The sequence below is a fragment of the Paramacrobiotus metropolitanus genome, unplaced genomic scaffold, assembly GCF_019649055.1.
Source record: "Paramacrobiotus metropolitanus isolate TYO unplaced genomic scaffold, Prichtersi_v1.0 Parri_scaffold0000249, whole genome shotgun sequence".
NCBI classification, from domain to species: Eukaryota; Metazoa; Tardigrada; class Eutardigrada; order Parachela; family Macrobiotidae; genus Paramacrobiotus; species Paramacrobiotus metropolitanus.
The window spans coordinates 11376-24154 of NW_026570469.1; the positions used below are offsets into that span (position 1 = coordinate 11376).

At 42.3% G+C, this 12779-nt stretch overlaps 4 protein-coding genes and 1 long non-coding RNA gene across 6 annotated transcripts; 4 read left to right on the plus strand and 1 right to left on the minus strand.

Annotated features, from left to right (window-relative positions):
- LOC129601543 (uncharacterized) lies at nt 1-1183 on the plus strand. Its single transcript, XM_055500383.1, has 3 exons — nt 1-346; nt 529-816; nt 905-1183. The coding sequence occupies exons 1-3, from the start codon at nt 147-149 to the stop codon at nt 1038-1040; spliced, it is 624 nt and encodes a 207-aa protein (XP_055356358.1). The 5' UTR covers nt 1-146; the 3' UTR covers nt 1041-1183.
- Nucleotides 1184-1287: 104 nt separating this feature from the next.
- Nucleotides 1288-3030, plus strand: LOC129601549 (uncharacterized). 2 transcript variants are annotated; one of them, XR_008692239.1, is made up of 3 exons: nt 1288-1511; nt 2237-2399; nt 2557-3030. It is a non-coding gene; the product is annotated as an uncharacterized LOC129601549 (long non-coding RNA). The 2 variants fall into 2 exon arrangements; XR_008692240.1 differs by lacking the exon at nt 1288-1511 and adding an exon at nt 2045-2091.
- Nucleotides 3031-4053: 1023 nt separating this feature from the next.
- LOC129601547 (uncharacterized) lies at nt 4054-5452 on the plus strand. Its single transcript, XM_055500388.1, has 3 exons — nt 4054-4429; nt 4670-4948; nt 5054-5452. Exons 1-3 carry the CDS (start codon nt 4230-4232, stop codon nt 5184-5186), a joined length of 612 nt encoding a protein of 203 aa, XP_055356363.1. The 5' UTR covers nt 4054-4229; the 3' UTR covers nt 5187-5452.
- A 735-nt stretch (nt 5453-6187) lies between these two features.
- Nucleotides 6188-8163, plus strand: LOC129601542 (uncharacterized). The gene is made up of 3 exons (XM_055500382.1): nt 6188-6593; nt 7007-7284; nt 7360-8163. Exons 1-3 carry the CDS (start codon nt 6394-6396, stop codon nt 7404-7406), a joined length of 525 nt encoding a protein of 174 aa, XP_055356357.1. The 5' UTR covers nt 6188-6393; the 3' UTR covers nt 7407-8163.
- Nucleotides 8158-11917, minus strand: LOC129601541 (uncharacterized). The gene is made up of 6 exons (XM_055500381.1): nt 11386-11917; nt 9432-9593; nt 9113-9375; nt 8689-8869; nt 8579-8628; nt 8158-8480 (listed from the first exon to the last, which is right to left on the minus strand). The coding sequence occupies exons 1-6, from the start codon at nt 11447-11449 to the stop codon at nt 8361-8363; spliced, it is 840 nt and encodes a 279-aa protein (XP_055356356.1). The 5' UTR covers nt 11450-11917; the 3' UTR covers nt 8158-8360.
- Nucleotides 11918-12779: the final 862 nt, after the last annotated feature.

Sequence of the window (12779 nt, forward strand, 5' to 3'; positions counted from 1 at the left end):
ACTATATACGGTAACTGAGACCTCTACTCGGCTTAAAAGTTTCAGTATGCTTAGTCAGTATACTCGTACTCTAGGCGTACACGATTGAGCAGTATATAAACACCTTGCACAAGTAATAAAACATTTTTATTCTGCGACACTAGAAAATGTTCTTTCAGTGCGCCATTTTGCTGGTGTTAACAGGGAATGCGTTGGCGCAGACGTGCGACGAACTGCGTGAGCGCTGTGATGCTTTGCCCAACGCTAACTGGACGTTTATTGATGACGAAGCACTTCGTAATTTACCATGGCCGGCGACCAAGGAAGAATACACTCCTTTCCGAGCGCTGGCCGATGAATACTGCCGGTAGGAACTAGGATAGGCTATGCCGCTATGGTATTAAAATTCCCAAAATGCCTTGCACTCACGGTTAATTAGCGAAATCCGTCGTAACTGTCCTCAGGCCCGTAGCGGGTTAAGGACAGTCTGTCCTTAACCAAAACAGTGAAAACATGGAACAAGATTAATATTTCGCTTTGTCTTGGTAGCAAGACAAATGCATCGGCACTCTGCAAGAAGGACCTGATAACCCGTTGCCCCGATGATCCACAGGTAAAGGGTCGGTGGTACCAGTCCTTCTGTCCATCCTCGATAGAGTGGTCACTATCCTGGGTGGCATTGTGCCAGTCCGACGTTAACCCGCTTTGGTATTACCGTGCTCACCGATACTGCGACATACGATCCCATTCTGTGGATTTCAAGCTGCACAAAGAGTTGGAACAGTGGCCTTACCAGAGCAACGTCACCATTAATAATGCTAAAAGTCTGATCTGTCAGTAAGTGTCGCTTTTTCGCCGTGAATCGTAGTTTCATTTTATCACGGTTTTAACGAGAAATTGTGTGCATGGCTGCTTCATTGTGTAGGCACTTGGACGATTGTGTGAACCGACTGGATGGTCCGCTATACGAATGGCTGTCCGTGGACTGCGGATCGGATGCGGTGGTAGACACTATGCGCGATGGGTGTCGGGCGCGGCACACTGCATTCTGTTCAACTTGAAAAATATAACCGTTGGTGATGCCGTGTGCTTTAAAAACTGGAGAAATTTTCGACATTAATGGGTACCGTAAATCGATGTCAGCACTCAAAACCGTAACGAAATTTGGAGAATAAAAGCGGAAAATAAGAAAAACGCTTCGCGGTATAGTGAATAACATATGCACGCCCAAAAAAGACTCATGTGCGCTGCATAAAAATGTCAATACAATAGCATATTGCAGGACCGCAAAGTAGGTAAATAGTAAATACTCGTTGAATCCCACCTGCAGCGGCGTCATACAGATGATTAACAAAGCGTATAATCGCGCGTTTACGATTGCTACTCCAGGCTTACAGCTGATGTGGACGTCACTCTCACTGAACTGGTTTATTCATCCCGTTTTTCGCAACGTAATCAACGGTGTTGAGCAGCGCGCAAACAAGAAAACGAAATCCGTTGCAAATGCTAAGACCAACGCGTGCGAGTATTAAGTAAGCACTAATATGCTTCTGTACCAGGTTCTCATTTTCGCTTTACTGATAATCATATTGTGCATTGGTATTGAACTTAGCATTGTTAATTTTTATAAGCGGCTGTCAATAGCGGAGGCAAGCACTCTCTGTTCTTGCTGCCGTCACCCGTCTGAAGTGTGACGTGTGACATATGGTTACACCAAGCACGGTACAAAAGCAACACGTACAGCCACAACGTCTCACTCACGGTAGCAAGCACAGGGATTGGTTTAGATGCGATACTGACATCCTCGTACAGGTAACATAGCACTTTACGTAAAAAACATATATATACTTTTGTTTCCCGACATTCTGCGGTCGAGCTGCGAGGGATCCCCTTGGAACCCTGTGTAATTAAAACTGGCCGCCAACCATGAGTACGCCCCGGTTTGCATCGAGATTTAATGTCGATAAAAATCAGACAGCATATGGTCGTGATGATAAATGCAGGCTGCAGCTGAAAATTGTGCTCGCAGTAGTACTATACTTAAGCGGCTGCACAATCATGTGTAGAAATAATTAGCCGGATACGGTACACGGCTGACAAGTTTCGCTACAAGTATAATTATTATCCGTGCATATTTGAGCTGTACATACATAGTATTAGCAACTGTAGATACTATAATATACGAGTTATAGAGTTCTGTAATTTTGCAGCAGTCACAGAATGTACAACTGGTGTGCAGTTTTGTTCGTGTTAACAGGAAATGCGTTGGCGCAAACATGCCAGGAACTGCGTGAGCGGTGTGATGCCTTGGCTGACGCTATGTGGAGCTCCCAGAATGATCATTAGCTCAGTAATTTACCCTGGCCAACGACCAACGAAGATTACGCTCCATATCGAGTGTTAGCCGACAAAAACTTCCGGTACGAATTACGACAGGTTATATCGTATCAGAAATTCCGCAATTATTTAAAACTAAAAAATTAATTGTCAAAATCGATCGCACAGGTCACCTTTTATAAAGCAGAGCACAACATTTGTTAGTATGTATGTACCGCGTTTTTTGCGCTATTTTCGTAGCATGAATAATGCAACGGCACTCTGCAAAAAAGACTTGATAGCCCCTTGCCCCGACGATCCACACATACTGGCGTTCTACGATATGTACAGCCCATCCTCAATTGAGTGGTCTTTATCCTGGGTGGCATTATGCCAGGACGGCATCAACCCGCTTCGATATTACCGCGCCGAACGCTACTCTGGCCAGCTCTCCAGCGATGTAGAGTTCAAGTTGCACTATGAGCTGGAACTAATTCTTGGCCAGCGAAATGTCACCAATGCAAAAAGTGGAATCTGTCAGTAAGTGTCTCCTTTCCTGGCATGTTGGTTGATACAGTTTTAGCGAGAAATTTTGGTGAATGTCTGCTTAATTGTGTACTCATCTGGACGATGGCGTGAAACGTTTGGAAGGTCCACTGAACGCGACGTTGTCCAGTGTATGCAGATCGGACACGGTGCACACTGCACACTATGCGCGATGGGTATCGGATGCGGCACGCTGCTTTTTGTTCTACTTAAAAAATGCTTTTTAAGGAGATGGTGTGAGAAGTTTCGCCGTTAATGGCCACCGAAAATTTTTCTTGCTCAAAAGAATAAAGAAACTGCGAGAATAAAGCAGCAAATGAGAAAGTGTTTCTCGGTATAATGAATTAACAAGACAGAAAAGAGCACATGTGGCATTCAGAAAGCGTTTCCAAACCTTCCTTTATCATATGATCCATCTCCAGTACCACCTGTTGGATTAACAGATATTGCAAATACTATACTTTTGCATAATGTCAAAACTCAAAACTGTACAATTTATTTAACGAACCACAGTTATCAGTATAATCTTTAATAGAATAGTCTTGATAGTATAACAGGTGGAAACGGTTTCAGGATATCTACTGCTGCTTAAACTTAATAAACTGTCCAGTGACAACTTTGTCGAAAATGACCACGCAAAGATGAATGTCCTAGGCCCACTGCATCTGCTCCCTGGGCCATCGCGAAAAACTGCGAAGAGTCCGCTTGTCGTGCGATGCCTACATAATACGTGTATATCTTATGTGTGTACGTGTATATCTTATCTTGATACGTGTATATCTTTTGGCTGTTTTTTTTATCATTTTACCAACTCCGCTCGGCACATGAGGTAATGCATTAAGCTGAACTGAAAGCACCTGGTACTTTTTCTGCAGATTTTGAACACAGTAAAACTGTATGTGAATAAGATGTGTGGCAGAACGAGGTCTGATAAAATTTTTTCATCGTGATGACAGCCGGTTTTCGTTATTTAAGCCGATAAACTTTAAATAACCTGTTCGTTATTTAGTCAGGCATACTTAGTACTTACTCATAGTGATTAAAGAAGATAACAAGATGCGATTGGGTGAAAATAGTTTCTGTACATCATGTACACTGTAGTGAGCTATAGCAAATTCACATGGATTGTTTTTGACCAGCGTTAGTTTGGTTCTCTGTTCGGTACTTCGGTTAGCAAATGGAGCGCATTGCCTTTTAATCAAGATGGCAAAACTGATAGGTGAGATAGCGTAGATCTTGAGCCTTCTCGCAGCTGTAGCTCGTGCTCGTATATAAACGCCTGTGCATACCTGTTGCGGATATAGTAAGATTCACAGTCTCCACTAAATTACCAATCGAACTGTACACGCGCGTACAGTACTTAATTGCTTTTCCGCAACAGCAGAAAAATGTTGGCCAGTTGCACAAAATTGTTCGCGTTGGCAGCAGCTGTTTTGGCGAAGACATGCGAGGAACAACGGGAAGCGTGCGACGTTTTAAGGAACAACATGTATTCATCACAGAATGAACATGAATTAGACAATTTGCCCTGGCCAGCGACAAACGAGGATTACGCTCCATATAGAGCGCTCGCTGAAAAACACTGCCGGTATGTTATCGGCATTCCAAAAATTTATTCATGCATTAAAAGTTATCCTTTCTATGTACATACAGCAACCGAACTCCGATCAAGGAGATATTTTACCTGACTAATGTAAAGCTTTCACTTAATTTTGAAAATGTTTGGTATTGGTTTTGATTTAATAACTGTAATAATCTCTTATAACTGTCATAAATCAGAGCCCGAACTATGTTTTTCATAATCCTTTTTCGGGCACCGCATTCGTAGCATGCAAAACGAAACAGCACACTGCAAGAAGGCCCTGATGGCCCGTTGCTCCGACGATCCCTATATTTCGGCGCGCTACTTCTACTACAGTCCTTACTCGGCAGGATGGGGCCTGTCAAGGGCTGCACTCTGCCAGTATGACATTAATCCGCTGCGGTATACCCGCGCTGAACGCTACTGTGACCGACTAACACGCGATGTAGAGTTCCAGTTGCACCATGGGTCGGAGGAGGCGGCGTCCCAGCGCAATGTCACCGATGTGAAGAGTGCGGTCTGCGAGTAAGTGTTGCCGACCTAAGCGTTTTTCTTTTGCAGTCTACTATTTGCGTATTTATAAACCAAGTATTTGTACGTATACTTACTACGTACTTATTAATTGTGTAGAGGCCTGCGCACGTACGTGGAGCGACTGGAAGGTCCGCTCAACGCGACGCTGTCCAGCGTTTGCGGGTCGGACGCGGTGGAAGCTATGCGCGATGGCTACCGAGCACAACATGCCGCTTTCTGTATTTCCTAAAATGACCTTGCAAATGCCGAGTAGATTTTTGATTTTAAAACAATGCCGACGTTAACAACACCATTATTAGTCCAAAGGACATACGAATAGTTTATTGTCGTAAAAGAGAATGTGAGAATAAACGCCGCCATATTTGTGCAGATCAAACCGATCCTCGAAATAGGCGAAATCCTCGTTCAGATACCATTTTTTGGCGTCTGTCGTACGTATGGTGCACGGACATTTCTCACATTTTTCGAGGCGTGTTTAAAAACATTTTTTTCCGAACCTGCCGTTATCATTAGAGTATCTTCCTACTGGCAAATCCAAATTGGTTGATTTTGACTCATAGTTCAGTAAAATGTAACAGCTCTTAAATGCAGCATAAATCGCTGGCGTACTTTCTGATCAGTTTTTTAAAGCGTTCATATTAAAACTGCATGCAAGCAGAAGCGTCTGTAAAATTTTTTTAAAAACGCAGGAGCGTCTGTAGATTTTTTCCAGTACGATGTTCCGTCACATACGTGAAAAAATGCATGTCCTTTTGCTATAGGTGACACGGTCACCAGGCAGCGTTACATAAAATTATAATGCTTTTATACATTTTTATTCGAGAATTTGTCGATTGCGAATTTCAGCAAAACAGATGCATATATGATACGTTTATTGTAAATATAAGCAAATATAATTTTTTTCCGTGTGAAGCTATTTTACAATTGTGTCAGCCGTGTGAAGTTTCGTACAATGTGAGAGATTAACCGCGGTTGAAGAAAGTAGTGAATTTCTCTCCTTTAGTGCCCTTTAATGGACACTGTATCCATCACTGAAACATTAATACAGAGTAGTACTATTCTAGTATCAGGCATTATTGCCTGTTGAATACCAGTAACAACTTTCACACAAGGTTAAGCACGCGTCCACCGATAAGATCTCGCCATTTAGCGTTATCATGGAAGCGCATCTTTCTGCCATCATCATTGCAATCATTGTAGCGCGAAGACAACTAGTCCCGAATTCGATTACATTAAAATACAAAATCATAGTGTTGCCGCTCACTTGCTAGCCGGTGATTGCGGGTTATTTTTGTCAGTAACCCACAGAGCGTTTAAGCATCAGCGTTAAAAGTGCTTTAAGATTTTTAAATAACTGAATAAGAAGCGCGGAATAGTAAGCACTGAATAAGTACTAAATAAGAAGCATTGTTGCACCGCATATCGAAACCAGCAAAATGATCTGTTGGTGCGCAATGGTGATCGTCTTGGCAGCGACTGCCTTGGCGGAAACATGTACCGAGTTGCGCGAATCGTGTAATACCCAGAGCGACTACAAGTGGAGTTCTCAGAGTCAGGATGATCTACGCAACCTTCCCTGGCCAGCCACCAACGAAGACTACGCGCCATATCGAGTGTTGGCCGACGAATTTTGCCGGTAGGCTATGTAATCGATATTTCGAAAATTACTTAAATTAATATGACAAAATTTTCTTACTTACTTAAATACATATTACAAAAAGTTCAGCTGTTGTAAATTAGTAAAAAATGTAGGATTAAAAAACGTGGAAACTGATCAGGGAGTCCGAGGCTCATATTACAATAACGAATAAATTGCTAGTAGCAATTTATTCTACCACTGAATTCGCACAAAGAAGCGCGTCTTTCAGCACTGTGGGGTAAATTGTTCGTTATTTTTCATTTTACACCGAACTACGCTTTTGTTTGCAACTTAATGAAAATGAAAACTCTGAACCAGTCCGGTGCGCAGTTTATTGATTACTTATAATAATGTGACCGAACTGCATATTATAGAAAAGCCGATTTATGGTATGTATTTTCGATTTATAGTAAGCAGAATGCAACTGCACACTGTAAGAAGGACCTGATTGCCCGTTGCCCCGATGATCCTTACTTGCTGGCTCGTGCCCTATCTTATGGTCCCTACTCAATAGAGTGGTCTCTGTCCATGCTCGCGCTGTGCCAGTCCGACATCAACCCGCTGCGGTACTTGCGCGCCGAGCGACACTGTCGCCAACTGACCCGCGAGGTGGAATTTCAGTTGCACGGGACTCTGAACAGGAGGCTAACCAGCGCAATGTCACCGAGGTCAAGAGTTGGGTCTGTCGGTAAGGGTCACAAGCCAGTGTCATACGGTATTACTCCAACAATTTCTGTTCAAATCTGTTTAATAAACTGTGTAGACAGCTGCGCGATTACGTGGAGCGATTGGAAGGTCCGCTCAATGTGACTCTGTCCAGTATCTGCGGATCGGACGCAGTGAAGGTCATGCGCGACGGTTATCAAGCGCGGCATGCCGCTTTCTGCTCAGTCTGAGAATGACCTTACTAATGTAGTGCGGGCTTTGAATTGTATATACACCTGTGGCACGTTTCGTACCAAAGAAAAAAGTGAATCCGTTTTTCTCTTCTTGTAGTCACAGCAGACATCTGTATACAGGCTGTAGACACCCTGTAGTCCTATCGGTAGCCACCTGGTTTCTTAAGATGTATACAGGTTGTTTACAGGGTGTCTACAGGTCGTCTACGGATGTCTACCGCTGTATACAGGCAGCCCTTCTTAGGTCAGCTCGATGTTCTGCGTGTATACAGCGGTAGTCGTTAATAGACAGCCCGTGGACACCACTGTAGACATACTGTAGCCACCTAGTTTCTTAGGTTTCTTGGGTTTTCTTAGGATGTATCCAGGGTGTCTACATGCTGTCTACGGATGTCTACCGCTGTCTACAGGCAGCGCTTTTTAGTTCAGCCGGATGCTCTGCCTGTAAACGCCGGTAGTCATCTGTAGACAGCCCGTAGACACAACTGTAAGCATACTGTAGTCACCTGGTTTCTTAGGCTTTTTTGGATGTATACAGGGTGTCTCAGGTTGTCTACATGGTGTCTACAGGTTGTCCACAGATGACTACAGTGACTACAAGACGGAAAAAAACGTTCCGGTTTTTTTCTTTGGTACGAAACGTTCCATATATATCGTGTAATGCTAACAACGGATTATTTGCGAATTTTTCTTTGCAACCGTCACCTCAACAACATTATCTTCGATTGACCTCCGTTAACTGACCACTAACCGCACCGCCTTCAATAAAGCGTACACTTTCAAGTCTTTAAGACAGCTTCTCCCAAAAATTCTTGCGGCCCATCATAACCTCTGCAAGTAAAAGTCTCAAGTAACCGCACCAGATTCACTGCTTCTGCTTAGGCTGAGGCTTTGCCGCGGGTCGATTGCCCGGTTTCTTCGGTTTCCCTTTCCGCACTTTAAACCAGTACCATGCTCCCCCGCCAACGGCGCCGAGCAGAACAACCTAAATGATGTCAGACTCCTTATAGCAAGTAAATCGCATTGGATGGGAATTTCGGGATTATAGATACTGGCTGGAACTTCGGCTTTTCTTTAACTTACCACTCCAACAACTACTCCCACAATCAATCCTGTATTTGAGCCCCCGCTTACTGTAACATAAAGTAGTAGTTCAAAGCTTGTCACGTCACGAGATGGGTGTGCTAGATTACCTGCAGAAATCGGCGTCTCGGTTACCACGGACACTGTAGTGGTGATGGCGGTGGTGGTGGCAAGCGGTACTGGCAGCGGCTCGTTTGGTAATAACCCGCTAGGTAGCGGCTCGTTGATGCGGCTGGAAGCGTTAGCGCCCAGTTGGTAGGCTACGAGAATATCATCTGGCGAGTAGGAGTCCTTCAAAGAAATTAACGTCATTCTAGTGAGTACTGTCATATATAACCGAAAAATAAAACTTTAAAACTTAAAAAAATTTGAAATCGGTCCGGGGTTAAAATAATAATAATAATAAAATTGGCAAACCACGTGCAAAAGGGGATCACTCTGCGCGCGCAAAAATCTCCAGCACGGAGTTCGAGCCGAGAGCGCGCGTATGCTTAATAATATGCGTTAAAACAAATGTATTGATTGCATCCGAACCTTTTGTATTATCACCGGCTGCACCATGATTTCATCCCATGTTTTCTGGTTACACCCCATGTTCTTATTCTCAAAAGGTTGGGCGCACAGACACTTGCGTGCCAAAAACTTCCCCGGCGGCCCCTTGACGACGTCTTTACCATTAAGGAGAACGCAGACCATGGTGTTGTTGTCGCCTTTGGATAGTGTATTAAACAGTTGCCAGTCATCTGCCGCCGCGACGGATTTCGGAGCGTGACAGCTGCGCTGTGTCATTCCCCGCTCTACGGAAATGGTTGTCATTCATGGGTCAGTTAGACAGCGCAAAACACCTGAATACCAAAGTAGAATAAATTGTTGGGGTCCGGATTATATAAAGTCGTTATTACATGACAGGTGTCGGTGCCGTTACAGGTTACATTGATGTTTCCCGTGTCCGAACAGTTCTTGAACTGCTCAGGCGGGGTTATACAGATATTGCACCGTATGGTCGCGTTAATGCCTGAAGAACACAGAAAAGCAGGTTAATTAAATTATAATCATATACAGATACAAGTATCGGTCGCGCTAGCGCGCGACCAGTTCTGTTCGAGGTATGGAAGAATGAAAAAAATACAAAATATATATACTTCGTACAGCAATAAAATTGATTTTGAGAAATATTTCAAATATGAAACCCCAGCGAGGCCAGCTCCGAAAATATTTTAACATGTAGAAATACGGACAGTTTTCAAGCTTTCCGGTTAAATTCGACCAGTATTATAAAAACTGTGAAAGCCTCTGCAATTTTTCTTTTTGTTTGCATTTTTCACGGTTTTTGGTCACGTTTTTAATGTAACTTTAAATTGCCGATCTACGAACTGAAAACTTGAATTTTTTTGTACGACCGATAATATTTAAACGGTGATTAAACGAATGGAATGGGATCATTTACACAATGCCCACAAAAACCATTCAGCCGACATTTTAGCGAGAATTAATGGAAACTTGTGAGAAACAATTAACGGTTGCCCAAAGTGACCTGGCAGGCTGCATCTTTAGGAATTTTCAGCCATTCAGTCAAGCTCTTCAGTATTTATAAAAATAAAATAAATACATATTTATCAGATTTTGAGGTTAGTGAATACCCAAGCTATCACCAGCATCACAGAGCCGCTATTTGAATGAATACGGTAAACGGGCTGCGGGCTGGCTTTTAGATATTTTGAAATTACATATAAATTAGACAATTTAGACCGTGAGATATTGAGGTACTCAGATTTCTAGATATTTTTAAATTTCGAAACTTTGGAGGCTCAAAAAATTAGAGGTAACGGCCCCGCTGCGCGGGGCCGAGTCGAAATATTTAGAAATTCTTGAAATGTAAAAGCTTTGGAGCCGACTTTCGAAAAATTTATAGTTATTTTGAGGTATTCAAACAGATTTAAAAACATCTTAAAGGTTTCAAAAATTAACAAAAAATTATAAGTTTGATGGGATTAACAATTTTAAATTACTATAGTTTAGGTTGCTAAGTTGCGAAACTTGTATTTGCTCATTCGAGACGTTTCTAGAATTTACTGGAAATTTCTATGAACTTTAAACGCTAAGTACTGAAAGTTTGAAAGGGTTTTTGAAAACGTTCCGGAAACCAAAATTTTTTTCCAAGCGGCAGGTAGGAAGCTTCAGAAGATGCTGGATTTTATAAAATAACCAAAAGCTTCACAAGTGGAATCTCGAATTAGGAGATAATTTCCAAAACTAACAACCTTTAAGTACTAACAACCTTTAAGTACTACAGCTTCTAAAAATTTTTTTAAACCTTCTCCAAAACTTAAGATTTTTTTAAAGATAAAGGTAGGAACGTTTGCGCGATGCTCTATTTTATAAAATTATTAACTTATTGAAAAAATCAATTTTGATTTAGGAGATAATTTCCAAAAAGTAAGGACGTAAGGATATATGAATCTATTGATAATCGCTTGCGAGGGAAAAAGGTTGCAACAGTTATTTGCCAATTCTTCGCCGCAACAGAAATCCGTGGTACAAAATTAAGAAAATGTAAATTCTTTTCTGGTAATTATAAAACATTGCGAAATAATAATTATCAGTAAGCCCAGAATGGGTACAAGCATTTGCATGTGTAAATCAGTGCGACTTTGAAACATTTGCTGTACTCATGGACTTCAATCATTATAGTACCATGCGAACTAAAACAGTGTTATGATACCATACGGCCACGTAAAAATTGGAAGGTTTTAACAGCACCAAGCTTCGGAAAATGCACCCTAATATGCACCCTAATATTCACTAACCTGGAAGGGCCATATATAAGCACACACAGGCCAAAAATATTCCTACAGCTATTGGCGCTTTCATAGCATCAGTTTCAGGGGAATGCTCAATAAACGGGCGTACCCCAGCAGCACAGCATTATTGCAACAAGCAGTTCCTTCTGCAGTTTTTAATCCCACAGCAGCACGATGGCTTTCATAACGTATTGCTACTCAGTAAGCAGTAATTTTTGCCAGAGTTTTGTAGGCAGTAAAGGTGGATGAAAGTACGATTCGCATGAAGTTCTCGTCCTGAACGCAGCAGGAGTAACACAAACGTCGCATTATTGGCCCTTCTTTAAATACAACATTTCTTTCTGAAATATAGCTAAACACCTGCAATTAATTTTTTATATTGGACGGACAGAACAGCAACTTCAAAAGCAGCTCTTCAGAAACTGAACACAGGGAAAAGTTTCTACGGAAATATTATATTAGTAATACTGTAACTGTACTCGTACTGTTTTAATATTATGAGGTCTCGGCTGAGATTTACATTACTGTATTCTTTATTGTACGTTGTTAATGCAGTACTACAGGCAGCTGTGAAAAAAACTGCTGTTTAACCACTTACTGCATTATAAAATGGTAGTACTATACCTTGTCACATAGTTGTTGTTGCAAACTTGCACTCTACTTCATGCAACTCGTGGCTCAGGCTCGTTTCAAGTTTCAGCGCTATGCAACAAAGTACTTGGCTTACCATTACAAAACAGCGTAGGCTCAAAGTACAGCACAAGTTTAAGTTTGTGTAGAACGTTATTTTAGGCTAAACTTTAACAGAAGCGCCTTGCACAACGATTTACCAGTATCCAAGTTGGTATCGCAGATTATGACCCTAAAAAAAGTGGAAATCGGTCAGCCGAACTGTCAAAGCGCGGCGCGGCTGCCTTCTGTAGTCGTACATTCTATCTGTACAGAGTGCTAAAGATATATTCAGTAATAATAGCTACAGTTAATAATCAGTTCGCAAAAATTCCCGGCACTGAGTTCGAACTTCGAAGCGCTTGCAGGAGGATTACGCGTTATATCGAAGCACCTGCTGTTTTTTACTCGTATAGACAACAACGTTACCGGTGCCAGCGACAGGTTTTTGTAAGATCGTCGCAGTGCACTTACAGTATATCGGCTCCTCGGGCTGATGATTGGTGCCGCAAGTACCTCACGACACGCGGCTGTCTCTTACACCCGGCGTCGCACAGATGTGCACGACACCAGTCCGTAAAAGCCAACACCCAACGCCAAAACTGAACTATGTTACCACGGTATTACGAGTGTTGGCAGACGACGGTAACACGATGAAAATACGACCATGGTTTGCCTCGCTGTACTGACACTCGGGGACTCTTCGTAAACACCATAGTAATATGGTTATA

What these genes read in the sequence shown, in the direction of transcription:
- LOC129601543 (XM_055500383.1), top strand. Translation starts at nt 147, where the DNA reads ATGTTCTTTCAGTGCGCCATTTTGCTGGTGTTAACAGGGAATGCGTTG. An exon ending in CTGGCCGATGAATACTGCCG is followed by an intron (nt 347 to 528) that starts GTAGGAACTAGG and finishes TTGTCTTGGTAG; the next exon opens with CAAGACAAATGCATCGGCAC. An exon ending in GCTAAAAGTCTGATCTGTCA is followed by an intron (nt 817 to 904) that starts GTAAGTGTCGCT and finishes TTCATTGTGTAG; the next exon opens with GCACTTGGACGATTGTGTGA.
- LOC129601547 (XM_055500388.1), top strand. Translation starts at nt 4,230, where the DNA reads ATGTTGGCCAGTTGCACAAAATTGTTCGCGTTGGCAGCAGCTGTTTTG. An exon ending in CTCGCTGAAAAACACTGCCG is followed by an intron (nt 4,430 to 4,669) that starts GTATGTTATCGG and finishes CCGCATTCGTAG; the next exon opens with CATGCAAAACGAAACAGCAC. An exon ending in GTGAAGAGTGCGGTCTGCGA is followed by an intron (nt 4,949 to 5,053) that starts GTAAGTGTTGCC and finishes TTAATTGTGTAG; the next exon opens with AGGCCTGCGCACGTACGTGG.
- LOC129601542 (XM_055500382.1), top strand. Translation starts at nt 6,394, where the DNA reads ATGATCTGTTGGTGCGCAATGGTGATCGTCTTGGCAGCGACTGCCTTG. An exon ending in TTGGCCGACGAATTTTGCCG is followed by an intron (nt 6,594 to 7,006) that starts GTAGGCTATGTA and finishes TTCGATTTATAG; the next exon opens with TAAGCAGAATGCAACTGCAC. An exon ending in GTCAAGAGTTGGGTCTGTCG is followed by an intron (nt 7,285 to 7,359) that starts GTAAGGGTCACA and finishes TAAACTGTGTAG; the next exon opens with ACAGCTGCGCGATTACGTGG.
- LOC129601541 (XM_055500381.1), bottom strand. Translation starts at nt 11,449, where the DNA reads ATGAAAGCGCCAATAGCTGTAGGAATATTTTTGGCCTGTGTGTGCTTA. An exon ending in AGCCGGTGATAATACAAAAG is followed by an intron (nt 8,870 to 9,112) that starts GTTCGGATGCAA and finishes ATTTCTTTGAAG; the next exon opens with GACTCCTACTCGCCAGATGA. An exon ending in TGGGAGTAGTTGTTGGAGTG is followed by an intron (nt 8,481 to 8,578) that starts GTAAGTTAAAGA and finishes GACATCATTTAG; the next exon opens with GTTGTTCTGCTCGGCGCCGT.